This window comes from Taudactylus pleione, unplaced genomic scaffold, assembly GCF_031769625.1.
Source record: "Taudactylus pleione unplaced genomic scaffold, aTauple2 ptg000041l, whole genome shotgun sequence".
NCBI lineage: Eukaryota > Metazoa > Chordata > Amphibia > Anura > Myobatrachidae > Taudactylus > Taudactylus pleione.
Window position 1 is genome coordinate 71,898,684 of NW_028284443.1, and position 17,528 is coordinate 71,916,211.

At 37.5% G+C, this 17,528-nt stretch overlaps 1 protein-coding gene across 1 annotated transcript in view; it reads left to right on the top strand.

Annotated features, from left to right (window-relative positions):
* Positions 1-9,095, top strand: part of KLF12 (KLF transcription factor 12) — a 271,098-nt gene extending 262,003 nt beyond the window's left edge. The window contains exon 6 of the mRNA XM_088457310.1: positions 8,698-9,095. Coding sequence (XP_088313436.1) covers positions 8,698-8,879 — 182 coding nt within the window. The 3' untranslated portion in view covers positions 8,880-9,095. The remainder of the gene's footprint in view (positions 1-8,697) is intronic.
* The last annotated feature ends 8,433 nt before the right edge of the window (positions 9,096-17,528 follow it).

Sequence of the window (17,528 nt, forward strand, 5' to 3'; positions counted from 1 at the left end):
GTGGGTTTTGCAATTGGATAAAACTGTGGGGAGGTCACGGAGAGCTGAATTGTTATCTATATATCATTATTTTGTGGGGAATAGTAAATAAAAAGTTTTGCCCGTTTGAATACACACACAACAAACATTTTACATGTGACCTTACCATGAAGGAGTGAAAATCTTGTGCTCTGGAAGTGGTGCCACAGACATTTCGGTTGTGCACATGACTGTATACTACATTGCTAACTTTCCTGGGCATTTGTGCAGGGTGCGAAAGAAAGTTAGCAATGCTACTGCCATCACCTGATCATGCTGGGAGGCACTTCGCGGGCATCACAGAGAATTAAATCTCACCTTTGTGTTTTGTTTATGGGGTTTTTTTGGAAGTAATTGTAAAATATTATAGAAGTGGTTGTACTTAGTAGACATGACTCTTCCACTACAATACAGAACATTGTGAAAATACAATCCTTTATGTCTCAACACTCAGTACTTACACTACACCACCAAAAGGAGAACAGCACCGATATGGAGCTGTATTTTCTTTTGGTTGGAGTGCACTATCATTTACCTTATGTAGTATACAAATACAGTATAAAGTATATACCGCTGACATATGTCATATCTGTAAATCACGGTGCTAAATCTGGAACAAACAGCCTGTGGGCCAAAACTATATTGCTCAGGCAGATATTCTGTGTGTATATATTGTATATATAAATTGCTGGTGCTAAATAACCAGCAACGGTTGAACTGTAATATTACAAATAGGGTGTGTTTCAAGAATTGTTCTCCTTTGTTAAATCAGAAAGACACAAATAGGAAGAGCAACCACAATAAGTAGAAGGATAAAGGTTGGCGCTGGAAACCTTTTATTTTAATCTCTCATTTATAAAAGATTCATTAACAATGTTTTTATAACTGCAAGGCAAATTACAGCATTCATTCATGTTATCCTTCATGGTAAATAGAATTATATGTTGTTGACCCATTAACTCAACCTGCTGCACTAAAATAAAATCTGTCAGTCTCCAGCCTGATCAGAGGGTGTGAAAATGTCACCCATCAATTCTTGTTTATTTATACCTGCATACAAATACTATGTTCCCAAACTTGCTTGTACCCATGATGACAGCCAGATTTTCTGTCTACCACTCCTGGCTGCAGTTATGAATGTAGTGTAGTTATTGTGCATAGTTTGCATGTAAGGCGTGACCAATCAGAAGGCTAGGTGTAAAAGTAGGCAATGTGTAATATTTTGTAACATTTAGGCAGCTGCACATGTTACTCTTTTAACAATACCATCCACCTGCCTGTATATAGCTGGGACAGGCCCTATGCTAGTAGCCTGTCACGCCATCCTGCCACTCAGGACTTTTGTCTTGACTTTGTAGTATGTTGGAAGATATGACTGATACTGCTGCACTTTGCAAGTTTGCGGTGGATTTAGGGGGGAGACGACCTATCGCCCAAGACAGTCACCTCCCCCATGCAATGTAATCTTACTCCCCTTTTGAAGGGGCCAATTCAGAAATATAGTATATTTGGAGCTATGTTTTAAGGTCTTTGGTGCGATAAAGATGATCGCATTCAGCAGCTTGTGAAATAAGGGTAATTACTTTACATGGAAAAAATAGACATGGAAATAACCATCTTTGTGCATCAAAGACCCTTCACTGCCAGGGGTTTATAGATATTACTGTCTTTAGTTCCGGAGAGGATAGATACCCCTTTGATAGTATCCTACCTGAGTAAAATACATTTTACATTTATTTTTTTGTATTCTATAGGGTAAAAACTTCATATTAATAAATATATTTTATATTAATATACTAAATATTAAATATTTTCCCTTAGAAACTTTAACTAAATAAATGAAGCCTATTAAATATATTGTGTCCATATATATGTGTGTATGTAAACATCTGTGTCAATATGTAAAGCTGTGGGAGTGAGGGAGCTATTACAATATGATGTAGGATGTAAACAGAGGTCTCCTGAGTGTGGGAAAGGCATTATCATAAATCATACCATGATGGCACTCAAAAGGTTAAGTTATAGTCAAGTACAAGGTGTGGCATTGTTCATTACTCATGGTCACTGATGATGAACTGCATCTTCACTGCATGGAATTTCATTTGTGAGAGAATGTTACATGACAGTCAGTTGGAAAGTTTTTGGAGAACTTGTCTTGGGGGCAGTTTCCATATGATTTAAATAACTAGCTTATTTATCAAAGTCTACCAGCTACAGGATCACTGGAGAGGGATCTTCGGATCCCTCTCCACTAGCATTGAGAATCTAGGAAGTGAAGTCTTTGGCATGAAAGACTTCACAATGGGATATATGCTACTGTTCCAGAGTCCAAGTCTTGTTATATAGCACTGAAAATTCGGTCCTAAACATTGAGAAGTGGATTTTTTTGGGGGGGGGAAAACTCTAATAAATAGTAAATAGCCCCTTGGTCTTGCACACAAGCTGAGTAGTAAAGTGAATGTGAACAGAGCTTAAACCAGGTAGAAGAGGGAAAAAGTTATTGTGCATTTTTGCATTGCAGACTTGCTCGTAATAATGCTACTAAATGTCAGACAAATGGACAATTAATAAGCTATGACATAAATGACTTCACGTAGATGGCATGCAAATACATTTTCTCGCTGTATAATTTTTGTTACTAACATAATTAGAACAGGCAAACATTTTGCTTTGTGTTCCCCCATAAAACTTAATTTAAGCCACGATCAATTACTTATTTAAGAGACCTGACATTTATTTTCTTCATTTCTAAAGTTTAATAATTATATCCTAGTCTTTTTAGACCTGCAGGTATTCCTGTACATTTCTATGATTTCATATGGTTTAGGCATTGGCCCAAAATGTAATTAACAATGTTTTGTGCACTGTAGTTATGTGACTCCCTGCCCAAGAGCCAAATCTTTGTGTGTGACTAGATTTTACTACTTAGAACATCATTAAAATTGACAGTCACCTTAGGTCTGTTCAGCTACTTTATGTTCTCTATTGTGGCAGGCATGAGAACCTAAAACACTGTGTGTTTTTGGGTGCATGTAAATTGGTGCCAGGCGAAGGTTAACTGTTGTATTTGTATTGGTTGTTAGGCATTTTAGAATCATTTTTAAAAGTCATTTGAATTGTATACTTCCTTGCTGAAACAGGTCTAAGAAACAGCCTCTGTTTGCCTTTGCTTTTATTACACAGTAACCGCACATATGTTAAACAAAGCTAATGTGTTTAATGCAACCGAAACCAAACTTTTATTGTAAAACAAGACATTGGCTTTGTGTAGAGTTTTGACTAACCCCTTTGTCTTTTATGGATGGCTATAAAAGCATATTTGGGATGACATAAGAGATCTTATGTTATACTTCATAATTCTAAGTACACTAAGAACATCTCCACAATATACGTATGCAAAGTATATAATGAGTCTTGAAGTACAAGTAATAGCCTAACTGCTCTTTGTCAATATACATGTTTATCTCTATATGACTGTCTACAACCAGTTGGCAACGATTTATCATACATCTTACAGAGATGTACAACAACTCAAATGTTTTAAATTCGGTATATACCTAGATCACATAAAACAACTATTATCTTCAGTTGATTTTCAAGGGATTAAACATTAAGTAATTAAACATTAATGCATAATTGAAAAATTAACATCGGGAAATTTTAGAATTGGAAATATAATGTTACATTATATATATATATATATATATATATATATATATATGGAAACAACAGCTGCGGCACTCACTGGACCTTTAAATGTAGACTCCAAACAATACTCTATCAGCGTCTCAGTCCATTCCACTTTAACTGATACAGTATTGTCTGGAGTCTCTGTTGTTTCTTTACATGTGGAATGCTGGCTTTACACTGTTCTATTATATATATATATATATATATATATATATATATACATAGTAAATAATATATTATTTTAATAATGAGAATGAATGTCATGTCTTAGTCATGTGCAGTGGGCTCTGGGGAGTGCACTTAACTTCTCCCACTGACAGTAACGGGGACATGACAGCGGGGAGGAGAACCTGCTACAAGGAACCGTAAGTATAGCAGGAGGGGGATAAAGATGGGACAGAGAAGGGTTCGGACCAGGGACTGTCATAAGACAGGTCCAAAACTGGTAGTTTATAATATACAGTAAATATGAGAATTCACATGCTGAGCACTATTTTACTCCAGCAGAAACATAGACATGCATATAATTCTATACACAAAACTGTTTTTCACCATATATGAAATGCTTACTATAGCTTACTATAGTTATAATTTAGAGATTATTTCCTTTTACATAACTTCCCATGTCATATGTGGCCAATAGGATTATAGTAGGATGTGTATAAATATGTAACCCCATTTATTTGTCATCTGCTAGCATGGTCACTGTCTGTCCATGAATACATCGCATCACATACATGATATATTTTTAAAGAAATTGGCTTCAAGTAATCTCTCTTCTTCAATATATACACACACACACACACTACACACACACACACACACACACACACACACACACACACACACACACACACACACACAGATGTGTCCTTATACATCTTTGCTGCAGTTGTGCTAAAAAGCTCCTCTCGGCGTCTCCCCTGAGACTCTGCTAGCGCCGGGCGTCTAAGTCATAACTCACCAGCAGACTGTGCTGATTCACTTGTTTATCTGTGCGCGACTGAGTCCCTGAATCTGTGTACGAAGTGCTACAATGTAGCAGCCCAGCTTTTGTCATTCCAAGTTCCGTTGTGCTTCATATACTTACTCAGGTGCACACAGATATACAAGTGTCATATATCAAATGAATCAGCACAGTCTGCTGGTGTGTTCTAGTCACATCAAATTTTGGCAAAGAAAGACGCCCAACGCTAGCAGAGTAGCACGGGACCTGGTGGCTCACTTACGCCAGGCAAGTTGCGCTGCATGACATATTGAGGCTAGGTGTATGAGGACACATCTGTACATACATACATAGTCATACACATACATATACATTCATACATACAAACTACATGGCAAAAAATAGTGTTAATAACTCGTCTAGTTAAGCCATGCAATCACGCTAGCAGTACAGTAGGATGGGTTGTACGGAGAGGCTTAGTAACTTTCATCTTGGCACTGTTATAAGATGCGACCTTGACAACAAATCAATTTGTAAAGATTAGAAAATTGGTGTGCGGAGTTTGGTGGGGAAGAATTGAACTGGGTGCACAGAGATCAGACTTAGAGCCGTTGAACACCTTTGGAATGAATTGGTTTGATTAATGTGAAACAGGCCTTATCGCCCAACAGCAGTGCCCGACCTCACTATTGCTCTTGTGGCATAATGGATGCTAATCCCTGCAGCCATGTTTCAAAATATAGTGGAAAGTCTTTCCTAGAAGAGGGAAGAAGCTGTTGCTGCAACCAAGGTGGAACCAACTCCACAATAATGGTCAATGGTCATAGTTTTGGGATCAGGCATTCAACAAGTATGTGGGTGTATATGTAAATAGTGTGGTTTTAACCTACAGAGTGGTGATTCATATAGATCACCTTTATACGCTACAAACCTTTTATTCACTCTGCCATTATTACAGAGCATACTGTGTAACACAATGCACATGCAGGTGGAGAATATGTAAGCATGGTAAGCATGGTAAATCAATATAATTTAGAGAACTTCTGTAGAACATGATCTTTTTATAAATCATTTATAGGTATTTAACTCAATCATTAACCACTGAAGATTTAAAACTACAGTTTTACAAGTCTATATAAGAACAATATGAGTAAAAGGAGAGATACGTGGTACCGGTACAATGTCGCTATGTTGTTGTGGTATTGACTCTTCTAAATAAAGATTGCAACTATAAAATCAGCCAGCAAGCCATATCCTATGGCCCCAGTTATAATAATGTGGTGGCTCATATATAAAACATTCTGCAAATGAATCCTCGCTGTAAGGGCTGATTCTGAGGTGCACACAGCGCTGATGTTCATGTAGTTCAGCTATTTTCTCCTACTGTGTGTGTGCATTAATCATAAAATCTCATATAATGCATGCATTACACTGTGAGTGCGCACAGAGGCATGCGCAATGCAGGTGTGACACATTCGCAAACCACCGATAATCGCTCAACTGCATGAACATTGGCATAGCGCTGAACTCAGAATCTGGCTCTCAGACGCTTACTTGCTCACATTGGAGGCCATACTCTGATGAAGATCCTGCATCTAGCATGGGGCTGGTGCACGTTTTGACGGTGCGACCATGGTTGCGTTTAAAGACGCTCAAAGTGGCTGTCCCAGTACAAAGTGGCTGTCCCAGTTTGTGAACAATACATCAAGGAAAGGGCTGCTACTAGCATTAGCACAGTTGCAGACGCGACTACGGTAAAAGACGCTAAAGCGGTGGCAGCAGTGTAGGACTTTGAATCAGTCCCGAAAGGATTATAATGAATCACTGTTGATTTGTTTCATGTTAGAAAAACTCTGAGACCCCAATGACAGCGGTTTGGTAGCATCTGGTTGCCGGAGACGACATGCTTGTGTGCTATAAGTGGATGTGTAATAGCCTCAATTCTCAGAACAAATCTAGATCACTCAAAGACATCAGTTATTTCACCCAAAGACAGTGGTTATTAGCCACTGATGTCTTTGAGTGATCTAGATTTGTCTCAGAACAAATCTAGATAACTCAAAGACATCAGTTATTTCACCCAAAGACACTGGCTAATAACCACTGTCTTTGGGTGAAATAACTGATGTCTTTGAGTGATCTAGATTTGTTCTGAGATTTGGGAATACATTAGTAGCCATCTGTACAATTGTGCAGCCATTTTATGCGTCCGCTGCATCCACGACAGTTCAGCATCAGCACATACAGTAGGTCACAGTGTAATTCACTATGAAGAGATGACACACGGTATCCAGCGCTTCTGAAAATGTGGAAATAAATGCACTTGTGCCTTACACCCGTCATCATTTTTTAAAACTTTTTATGTATTTTATTATAGCCCACCAGGGAGCAGCCACACCACATTTTTGCCATGATCAAACCCCCTGGTTAGAAATGTATAAACATGTGGGACTTGTTTCACAATATATGGTAATGAGGGAAATAATTTCTAAAATAAAATGTGTTCTTTTGAAAGTTTCTGGAAGCATTCATTTTTGTTATTTCAATTGAATCATACATATATAGTGGCTTCTATTTATTTTTTCTGTGAAGAAAGATCATTGGAGAACAGAGAAAATATTTCCAATTCCTCTGCATTTTGTTATTATTGAAACTTTTCATCATTTTGAAAACAGAATTGTTTTGTGATAGACACTATAGTTTAATAAATGAATTAACGGCTCTGTTATCAGTAATGTATTTTAGGGCAGCTTTATTTCAGACTCTTTTAGTGGTTTACTTATATTTCTTAAAGATTATAAAATCCGAGCAAAACATTTTCATTATTTATATTTAGCCACCAATTTGATTTGCTGTGAGTATGTATTGCAATATAAAGATCGACTTGAGAGAATTTATCTGACCGCAACCAGTCAGATAACACTAAGGTTATAGAACTGATAAAAAATACCCATTTGTCACTTTTATATAAGTAGATGACTATTAAATAATACCCCTTTCACACTGCCATCAAATAACGAATGAGTAGTAACCTGGGTTACAGCGCAGTGTAAAAGGTGCCAGTTGTAATAACCTGGAACAAGTCACCTTGCATTTCAACTCTGGTAGTGAGCAGGGTTGAGCATGAGTTCAACCCAGCTCACGGCACGGTGTGAACAGGGAACCCAGGTCAAGACATTCACTGCATAGGGAGAGCTGGCGCTTGTAAATTATCGCATCTCCAAGTGCCAGATCAGCAGCGGTGGAGGTGACATCATCGACCCGGCATTAGTGCCAGGTCGGGCCGCCAGTCTGAAAGGGGTCTCAGGCGGGTCGCACCTGGGATCGATGCGTGCACAGAGCCCGAGTGACCTGCCATTAGCGATGTCAAAGGGGTATTTGTGCATTTGATCTTTTCTGTCTTTGTTAAATAGCAAGGTTGCTTAATTCTGCCTCACACATGCGGAAACAGTTATTTCCACATGTTTTAAAAACAGAATTTAGTTAATAAATTGGCCCCCTATGCTTGCAACCCAAGGTCAAGGGTTGTAATTTCTGAGAGTCCCCTACAATGACATCATGCTTCATATAACACAGAAATGCAGCCAAGGTCATATACACTCTCCTGTCATATAAACTGAAATGTAACAATAAAATGGTTTTTAAACTGCACCCTGTAACGTGTAATAGGTTGGATTTACAGCAGCTATGACAGCTGTAGTAGCTGTGTTGGGGTTGTGAAGGCAGGTTTAACACCTATTAATTGTAAGCAAAATGAAATCTGACGTGGTGAACCCTACAATAGATTGCATGAAATGATACTCATGTACAGTATAGTTGTGTATTCCAGTATGGAACATTATCAGAATGAGTCACATTGATGGGGCTTATTTCTTAAGTACAAACTCACAGATTGGTTTACAGCAAAAGCTGTTTCTTATAATTATTGGGCCTGTCTTCCCCAGTTAATTAGAAATTATTAAAAAGATGTTAGACCATGTTGTTGAAACAATGTTTATTTTGAATACAAATAACACCTTTTTTTTATTTTTAATTTTACAAAGGAGAAAAACCGTACATGTGTACCTGGGAAGGATGCACCTGGAAGTTTGCACGGTCAGATGAACTGACACGGCATTACCGCAAACATACGGGAGTAAAGCCATTCAAATGCGCAGACTGTGACCGCAGCTTCTCCCGTTCTGATCACTTAGCGCTGCATCGTCGGAGGCACATGCTGGTCTGAGCCCAAAGTCCGTCCTAACATGCGGAAAAGCTGGTTCTTTTCTTCCCAATGTATTCAGCAGGGCTGAATCCCACCAACAGTGTTACGGAAGCAGGATGCCCACATGTGAAGCAAAGTGAAGGAATAAAACAGGAAGTGCCATGCTTCTCTAAAGAATCTCCTCTAAACATGGAATCACCAGTACATGGCCATACCTCAGACCCAGAAACATTCACACTGAGGACACAGGCACTTTTTATAGGCCTTGACCTGCATCACTTTAAATAGCTTCTCTTGTACATTTCACTTATATACGGACAGATGTTTTTGAAAGATTTTCTCCTAATTTAAAAAAAAAAAATATGTATCGTAGATTGTTTTTAAGCTCTTGGATTGAATGATAGTTTTTGTTTGTTTTTGCTGGGACATGTTTTTGTAAAGTGACAGTGAAATCGTGGACTATTAACTACAGGTACATGTATAAGAAAAACTGACGGCAACTTTAGCTACTTCGGGCAAGTGTCCGTCATCGGAACCTGGGATTTTGCAATAACTGCGATGGTAATGAGGTGTCACTCATAATTTCCATCAAATGAAGCGGGCATAAAAACATCATACTCCTTCTTTGAGTATTCTGATTTTTTTTCTCACTTTCTTTGTTGTTTGTGAAACTATTTAGGCCGGTATCTTAAGTGAAGTACTGTTTGTGTTTGTGAATTGACTTGGCCTTGCCTAAAGCCTTCTTATATTTCCCCGTATTTATACATCACAAATCGATTGCACAGTCTCTCAGTATTCTATGTCACAGATTTAAGTAATACACTTTGAGGTATTATGTACATAACGGTCAATGGCGGAGTATGCCCCCCCCACCCCAGTAGGGATTTTGGGGGAATCAGAAAGCACAAACTGGAACAGTTGCACTTCTTGCTGCTAAAGAGCAATAATGACTGTCTTATATGGATTTACTATAGATCAAGTTAAACTGCATTTTTTACCACGTCACAGGAGGCCTTTGTCTAAATATTCTATATTAGATATTAAAACCCTAACCCCAAAACGCGTCACGTTTAAAAAGGCTGCATAAGGCAAAGAGAAAAAAAGAAAAAGCATAATAAAGATATAAAATGTGAATAGAAATGTTTCGGAGCCTGGCCTTTACAGATCGAGTATATTTTGTACTTGTTCTATATGTCACAAATTTTTCATGTAAGAAAAAGGGAAAATTCACCAGCTTTTAACAATGAAGCAACGTACTATCTGCTTCACTACCCCACTGTTTGTCACAGACGTATGGCAATCTCCTGTGTCTGCAGTGGCTGTACTGAATGAGAGAGCAGGAATAGAAGATCTCAGTAGGTTGATACATAAATTATGAACAATACCAGTATTAAAGCAAATGAATGCCTGTAATTTATATGCATTGGGATCTATTTTGTAATATTTAAAAAGGTATATATGTCTGTATCAAAAACACCATGGGCCAAATGTAATAAGGTGAGAGCTTAGAAAATGTGAGAGTTTAGCAGTAATCTCTCACATTGGTCGAGTTTCATCTACAAAATGGGAAAACATCTGGATGAGAGTTTAAATTGGGAGAATTTTTTGAGTCTAAAAACATGTGAGTTTGCATGTTCTCAGACTCTATTACATTGGCCGAGTTTGTATGTTCTCAGACTCTATTACATTGGCCGAGTTTGTATGTTCTCAGACTCTATTACATTGGCCGAGTTTGTATGTTCTCAGACTCTATTACATTGGCCGAGTTTGTATGTTCTCAGACTCTATTACATTGGCCGAGTTTGTATGTTCTCAGACTCTATTACATTGGCCGAGTTTGTATGTTCTCAGACTCTATTACATTGGCCGAGTTTTATCTACAAAATGGGAAAAAATCTGGATGAGAGTTTAAATTGGGAGAATTTTTTGAGTCTAAAAACATGTGAGTTTGCATGTTCTCAGACTCTATTACATTGGCCGAGTTTGTATGCTCTCAGACTCTATTACATTGGCCGAGTTTGCATGTTCTCAGACTCTATTACATTGGCCAAGTTTGTATGTTCTCAGACTCTATTACATTGGCCGAGTTTGTATGCTCTCAGACTCTATTACATTGGCCGAGTTTGCATGTTCTCAGACTCTATTACATTGGCCAAGTTTGTATGTTCTCAGACTCTATTACATTGGCCGAGTTTGTATGTTCTCAGACTCTATTACATTGGCCGAGTTTGTATGTTCTTAGACTCTATTACATTGGCCGAGTTTTATCTACAAAATGGGAAAACATCTGGATGAGAGTTTAAATTGGGAGAATTTTTTGAGTCTAAAAACATGTGAGTTTGCATGTTCTCAGACTCTATTACATTGTCCGAGTTTGTATGTTCTCAGAATCTATTACATTGGCCGAGTTTGCATGTTCTCAGACTCTATTAGTTACATTGGGTGAGTTTATAAAGTGTGAGAAAACTCTCACATTTTCTAAACCCTGCACCCTATTACATTTAGCCCCATATCTTAAAACTAGGCATTACCGTACCAAGTGTATTATACATTATTAAGTGCACTCATTCCTGATTATAGTATTGGTTTATTCTCAAGCAATATTATTCTAGTGAAAATGCACAGGCACTGTGGTTCTAATGAATGCCAAACAAGAATTGATGGTTATGCCAGGGATCCAGCTTTGCTACTGTATGTATGCTTTGTGTACATACATAAAACAAGCCAGCCACACAGCACATAGGGATATATAGGGTTACTGTCCTAAAATAAATGACAATGCAATTTATTTTAGCTTGTATTTGTTGGTACATTAGACTTTTAAAACCCGTATCAGGTACATGTGTTTCGTTGTTTTGAAGTTTTGCTTAGTGTGCTCGTGTTAAGTGGAGATATTCTTGCTCTGAGATTTTGCAGTTTATGTATAATTCCTCCTAGTTGATTACAGCTGTAATTCTAAATAGCTAAATCAAGTAATTTTTTTACAAGAGTAACATTAAGGTCTCAATCCATTTGTTTGCGATGGGTGTGATGTGCCATTGCCACTGCGTTAAAACGCCGGCATGGCACTACATATCGCACCCCTCGCGGCCTGCTCCGAGCCCGAATTCGCATACATGTGCTTGGAGCCCTATGGGGCTGCAGGCACTTTTATTCGATATTGGGTTGCCGTAAAGTGCGGCCATTGCCCTGATTACATATCACGGGTATTTGGATCGAGCCATGAGTGTAATACAGAATGATAACATTAGCATTGAAAACTATTTCCCCCATAACATCTAAAAAAGATAATAAATAATATAACATTCTCTTCCCCAGTCACTGCAAAACACAGGGCACAAAATGTAAACGATAGGCGCTTTGGTACAAAGGGGTCTATTTACTAAGCTGTGTTAGGAGATAAAGTGAATGATAAGGTACCAGCCAATCAGCTCCTAACTGCCATTTTTCAAACACAGCCTGTGACATGGTAGTTAGGAGCTGATTGGCTGGTACCTTATCACCGTTCACTTTATCTCCTAACACAGCTTAGTAAAAAGATCCCCAAAATCTCTTATGTATTTAATATTGTAAAGAAAAATCAAAAGCACAACAGATCATTTCTAGAATCTATAGGAAATATTTTATGGTATGTTTGTTAATTGTTGATGAGGTGTTTGTGGGAAAGTTTTATACTGTTTATTTCATTGTATCTTGTCATTCTGAACGATATAAATGGATTAATTATGAAATTCCATCATTGTATACGGACTACTCTACAATACAGCAACCAATGTTGTATATAAATTAATTTAATTTAATCAGCAAGGTAAATTGTAAGTCAGCTAAATAACAATAAAAAAATACTATATGTTAAGCCAAAATACAGGCATAAAATATCATTTATAATGGTTAATTGACACAGTTTCAAATATATATAGTATAGTAAAATAACATAACTCATTTTATTCTGTATCAGACTATTTGTTGTGTTGCTTAAACAGATTAATGTGTATTTTATATAACAAATTATCATCTCCTTTTAGAGTAAAACAATTCCAGTTTTGAGAATCACCCACATGTTTCCCCCCATGACATATGTTTGGGAAAGAAGCACATGGGCCAGAATGCCTGGCTAGAGATTTAGCCCACACAGGACAACTCCCAACATAAGTGAAGTTTACAACAGCAAGCTGATATATAGCATGTGGGCGGCTCGCCTCTTTTGGGACAACTAATATATACAAGTTGCTAATCATTAAAAGTCTTAAAGCTTATAGTATAGGATTTAAGATTCTGAAGAGTAATACATGAAGTAAAAAAAAAAGTGTATTATTGGGCTGTTCGCGGACCATGTCTGATAACAGTAGCAACAGCACACATTAATTGTTTGTTAATTGTAATGTGTGTTTAGTGCTCTCCAATATTTACTAGTTTTATTAATAACACAATATGCCGCATACAGTGACCAAGAAAGCCAGTTGGTGCTGATGCTTCTGGCTAGCCAGCATTATTTCATATGCACATATACTGTGATTTTCCTTTAAACAATATTTTTTTTTCTTCATACTCTGTAAAGGTCATATTAAGATCATATATGGTCTTTTGTGTATGCAAATGTGATATATTGGTGTGACCCTCCAATGAAATATTTGTCTACTTTTATTTACATAGCAATAAGTGGTAATAGAAGCTACAGTAGGATGACCTTTCAATGTTTTTGTATCACAATGATTAACTATTTGGACACCAGGCAATGGGGTTAAGACAGACGTGCTGCAATATGAACCATTTTTATGAACATATGGATGTATAAAGTGACTACAGTAATTACTAATGTTTGACTGACACTATTTGATCTGTCAAGTGTGGAATTAGTAATATGTACTATGCTACATATTAGCGTTACATATATTTATTTCCAATTCCTTTGATCAATCTTTAAATTATATTTGTAAGATATATTCCTTACAGGCATAGTGCATTCTATACAATGTATAATCTCCCGGCCCTGTAGCCTCATATAGTAATGACCCTGAATGTACTTCTACTATAAATTGCTACAGGTAGTAGAAGTTACCTAGAAGATCCTTGACCTGTATAAAAGCACTCTGGCCTCATCCTTTTTAATGGTCAGGAATCTCCTGAGTCTTATAATTTACTGTATGGACTATGGAGGTAAGTTATCCCTTACAGCTGACCAGTGCCGGAGTAAGCCCTGTGGAGGCCCCTAGGCAGTCACAATCTCAGGGTGCCCCTCGCAAATTTTCTCCTAATACGTTTTTCATTTTACCAACCAAACATTTTAATAAACAGTACGTAGGTTGCACCAAACATTTTTTACAAACTTACAGCTGAAAGAAGATGAGCCATGTAATGTGAATCTCAGGGGCGTCACCAGAGGTATGGGGACCCCATAGCAAGATTTCCTCGGGGCCCTCATAGGTCTACCTATACAGTGCTCCTGTAGTTGTGCTCATTATACAATGCCCCCTGTAGTTGTTCCCATTATGCAGTACTCCCTGTAGTTGTGCCCATTATGCAATGCTCCCTGTAGTTGTGCCCCATTATGCAGTGCCCCCAGTATTAAAGCCCCTTATGCAGTGCCCTTTATGATGTGCCCCCACTAATGCCCCTACTACCGCCCCTTATGCTGTGGCCCCCTCTCCCATGCAGTTATTACCTCTCTTGATGCTCCAGTCCACGTTGTCAGCTCTGCTCTTAGATGCTGCTGACTGGATCTGACTAGATCCAGCAGCAGACGCAGGCTCCTCTCATCGCGGGTGACGCCATGACGTCACCTGCGCACTGCATCACTGGGAACGCTGGCCTCTGAAGCGATCAGAGGTGTCATTAGTCTCTGATCACTTCAGAGACCAGCGTTTCCAGTTGCACCAGCAACTTGGCCGGCTGTGCTACAGAGGGTGCACGGGGACACTTGCCGGGCTGGTTGGCCCCCTAAGCCGCCGGGCCCCATAGCAAGCACACCCCCTGCACCTTCTATAGTTACGCCACTGGTGAATCTGATGTCTATGGTTTATGTACTTGGTAATCTGGCACTGCAACCAACATATTCATTTATTAGTTATATTCATCAGGTGTAGAGATTACATTATGTAAACTAAAAAAAAAACAAACACGAATTTATGTTTATGATGACCAAATTTACAGATGCTTCAGCAATACTTGTAAAATGTATCAATAGCCTTCTTTGCTGTGAAATGTTGTACCTGCAGACATAATGGTCCATATTGAACAGTTCTCTCTAGTATACATCAGTGATCACTGCTATAGGCAAAATATGCAGATAATGACTGGCGTGCATTGTATGTGATGTATATAATATTTATCAGGGTGGAAGAAGTTAGATACCGTACTATTTGTACATCGCTATAATTAGACAAGGTGAATGTGTCCCTCGCATTTGTTTCAATTAAGGTCACATATTTCTGTGTCCTAGTATACGTCATATCCCTCCTCTACAAGCACAAATGGAATCCATTCAATAATGTTTACATGTTATAAATAGATTTCCGTCATTAAAGGAGAATTATTGTGGCAGGAGAGGCAGCATTGCAGCCCTTTGTATCTGCTCTCAGAAGTAATAACTCAGAATGTGTACTGACAAATGATAAGTCACCTATTTTAGTTGATAAAATACCAGTGGCATTTCTCAGTAAAACATTAACTACCGCACTGAAGTCTGGGAAATCTGGGGGGTTATTTAGTAGTTATTGGGAGTATAAATTATTTCACTGTTACAGATTGGCATATTTAAGATGTTATAAGGACATACTAATATCTTTTTACATTTGGTAGCAGTTACACGTCAATTTAAATGACATGAAATAATATATTTCTGAGAAGTTCAGTATATGCACAAAAGCACATTAATACCGGTATTCATTTGTAGCTCTCAAACACATGCAAACTTTACCATTAATAACAATTAGCAGACAGTAATACCTTACAATAAAAGAGTGTAATATAGATAATAATGTAATGTGCTCCCAGACAGAGATCACTTACTGCAGGTTATGGGTCAGTAAGCTCATTATTGAGGACTTTTTGGCTATAATGTAAGTCATTAAGGAAAAAGAAAGGATATAATATGGACTCTCAAAGCAGTTATCGGACTTGGGATATAGTCATAATGATTGGCAAATACTGGATGGGTTATATTTACAGAGAAATAAAGCACTCATTTCACTGACTATAGCTCTACTGGGCAAAAATATTTAAACATAATGAGGGTTATTTAATAACGTGGTACAGCCAGTGCACACAAATGTGCTGTGACTGCTAGTAACAAATAAAATGTTAGCTATCATTGTCTTAGGGACCTAGAAAAGCATACTTATATTACTTGTAACAGTTACATTACATTGCTTATGTTCTATATACTTATGTGCCACTGATGATTAACATGTATACGAACACTGCTAAAAGCTACTTAACTCTTAAATCATGAAAACTAGGGTCACAGATGTTTTTTGATGGCAGGAGGAGGCTGTAGAAAGGAAATGGCTCTTTAATACACTGAGGCACAACTTTGCAATAATGATGTTTCATTAATTCTTCAGACAGTTTTGTGTAATGTTTTGTAATCATGACAATAGGTAACTTACATAGCACAAATTAAACTGTATAGATAATTGTTCATTTATGAAGCGCCAAATAATGAACTTGTTTGAGAGAGCACAAATAATGACACGCGGCTTAAGCTACATAGTTATCAAGTTCTGTTCATTGAAATAAACTCATGTATATATTAAATACGTACAACCTCCTAGCACTTAGTAACTCCATTTACAACAGCAACAATAAGTACAACAAAACAATGTAGTAAAATTACAAGTGCATTGTTTGCCTAGTGCTGCTCAATGGTCTTAAATGTTGCTTATTTTTGTTATTTAAAAAATAAATAAATAAAATAACATGCATATACAGTATTAGGAGGCACAGTAAGGGCAAATTTATGTATTTCCAGGAATCCCACATGTATGCATAGTTGTTTAAAAATATTTTTTAAACAATTAACATAGTTATTTTTCAACTTTGTGACTTTACTTTGATATTATTTAATATTTTCTTACATGTCTTTAAATTGATGATATTTGTAATATTACCTTTCCAGGCTTGTGTGTGTCAGTATTATATTTCAGAAACAAATTGGGATATAGTGTAGTATTGTACACCTGTGATAGTTCCCGCACTTTAATAACTATGCCTTCAGAAGTTGGCCTTGGATGGTAATTACAATCTTTTATAAGCAGGGGGTACTGTATGTGTATTTATTATGGCATCTGAATGGACTGAAGCATGGTTATCAAGTGTCACATTCATTCCCACATACAAGTCAAGGATGGTGCCAGTCCTGCAACAGGTAACATGGGAGGTCCTTAAGATGGACTCAGAGTAAAATGATGTAGTAACAGAGGGATAGTTATTAAAAGCAGACAAGCCTGTATAGGGGTGCATTAAAGCAAAGCCATCAACATACATGGGTGCTTTGTCTACATTGCATTTGATCAAAGAACACCAGTTGCTGATTGGCTGCTATTGTTTCATGCACCTTTTCAGATATATTTAGAATCAGCTTTACTTTGTATTAAAGCAAGCTCTTTATCACAGTCGTGCTGTTTGACTTCCTTTTTTTAATTTGTTTATTGTCCCTTATAAAAATTAAAT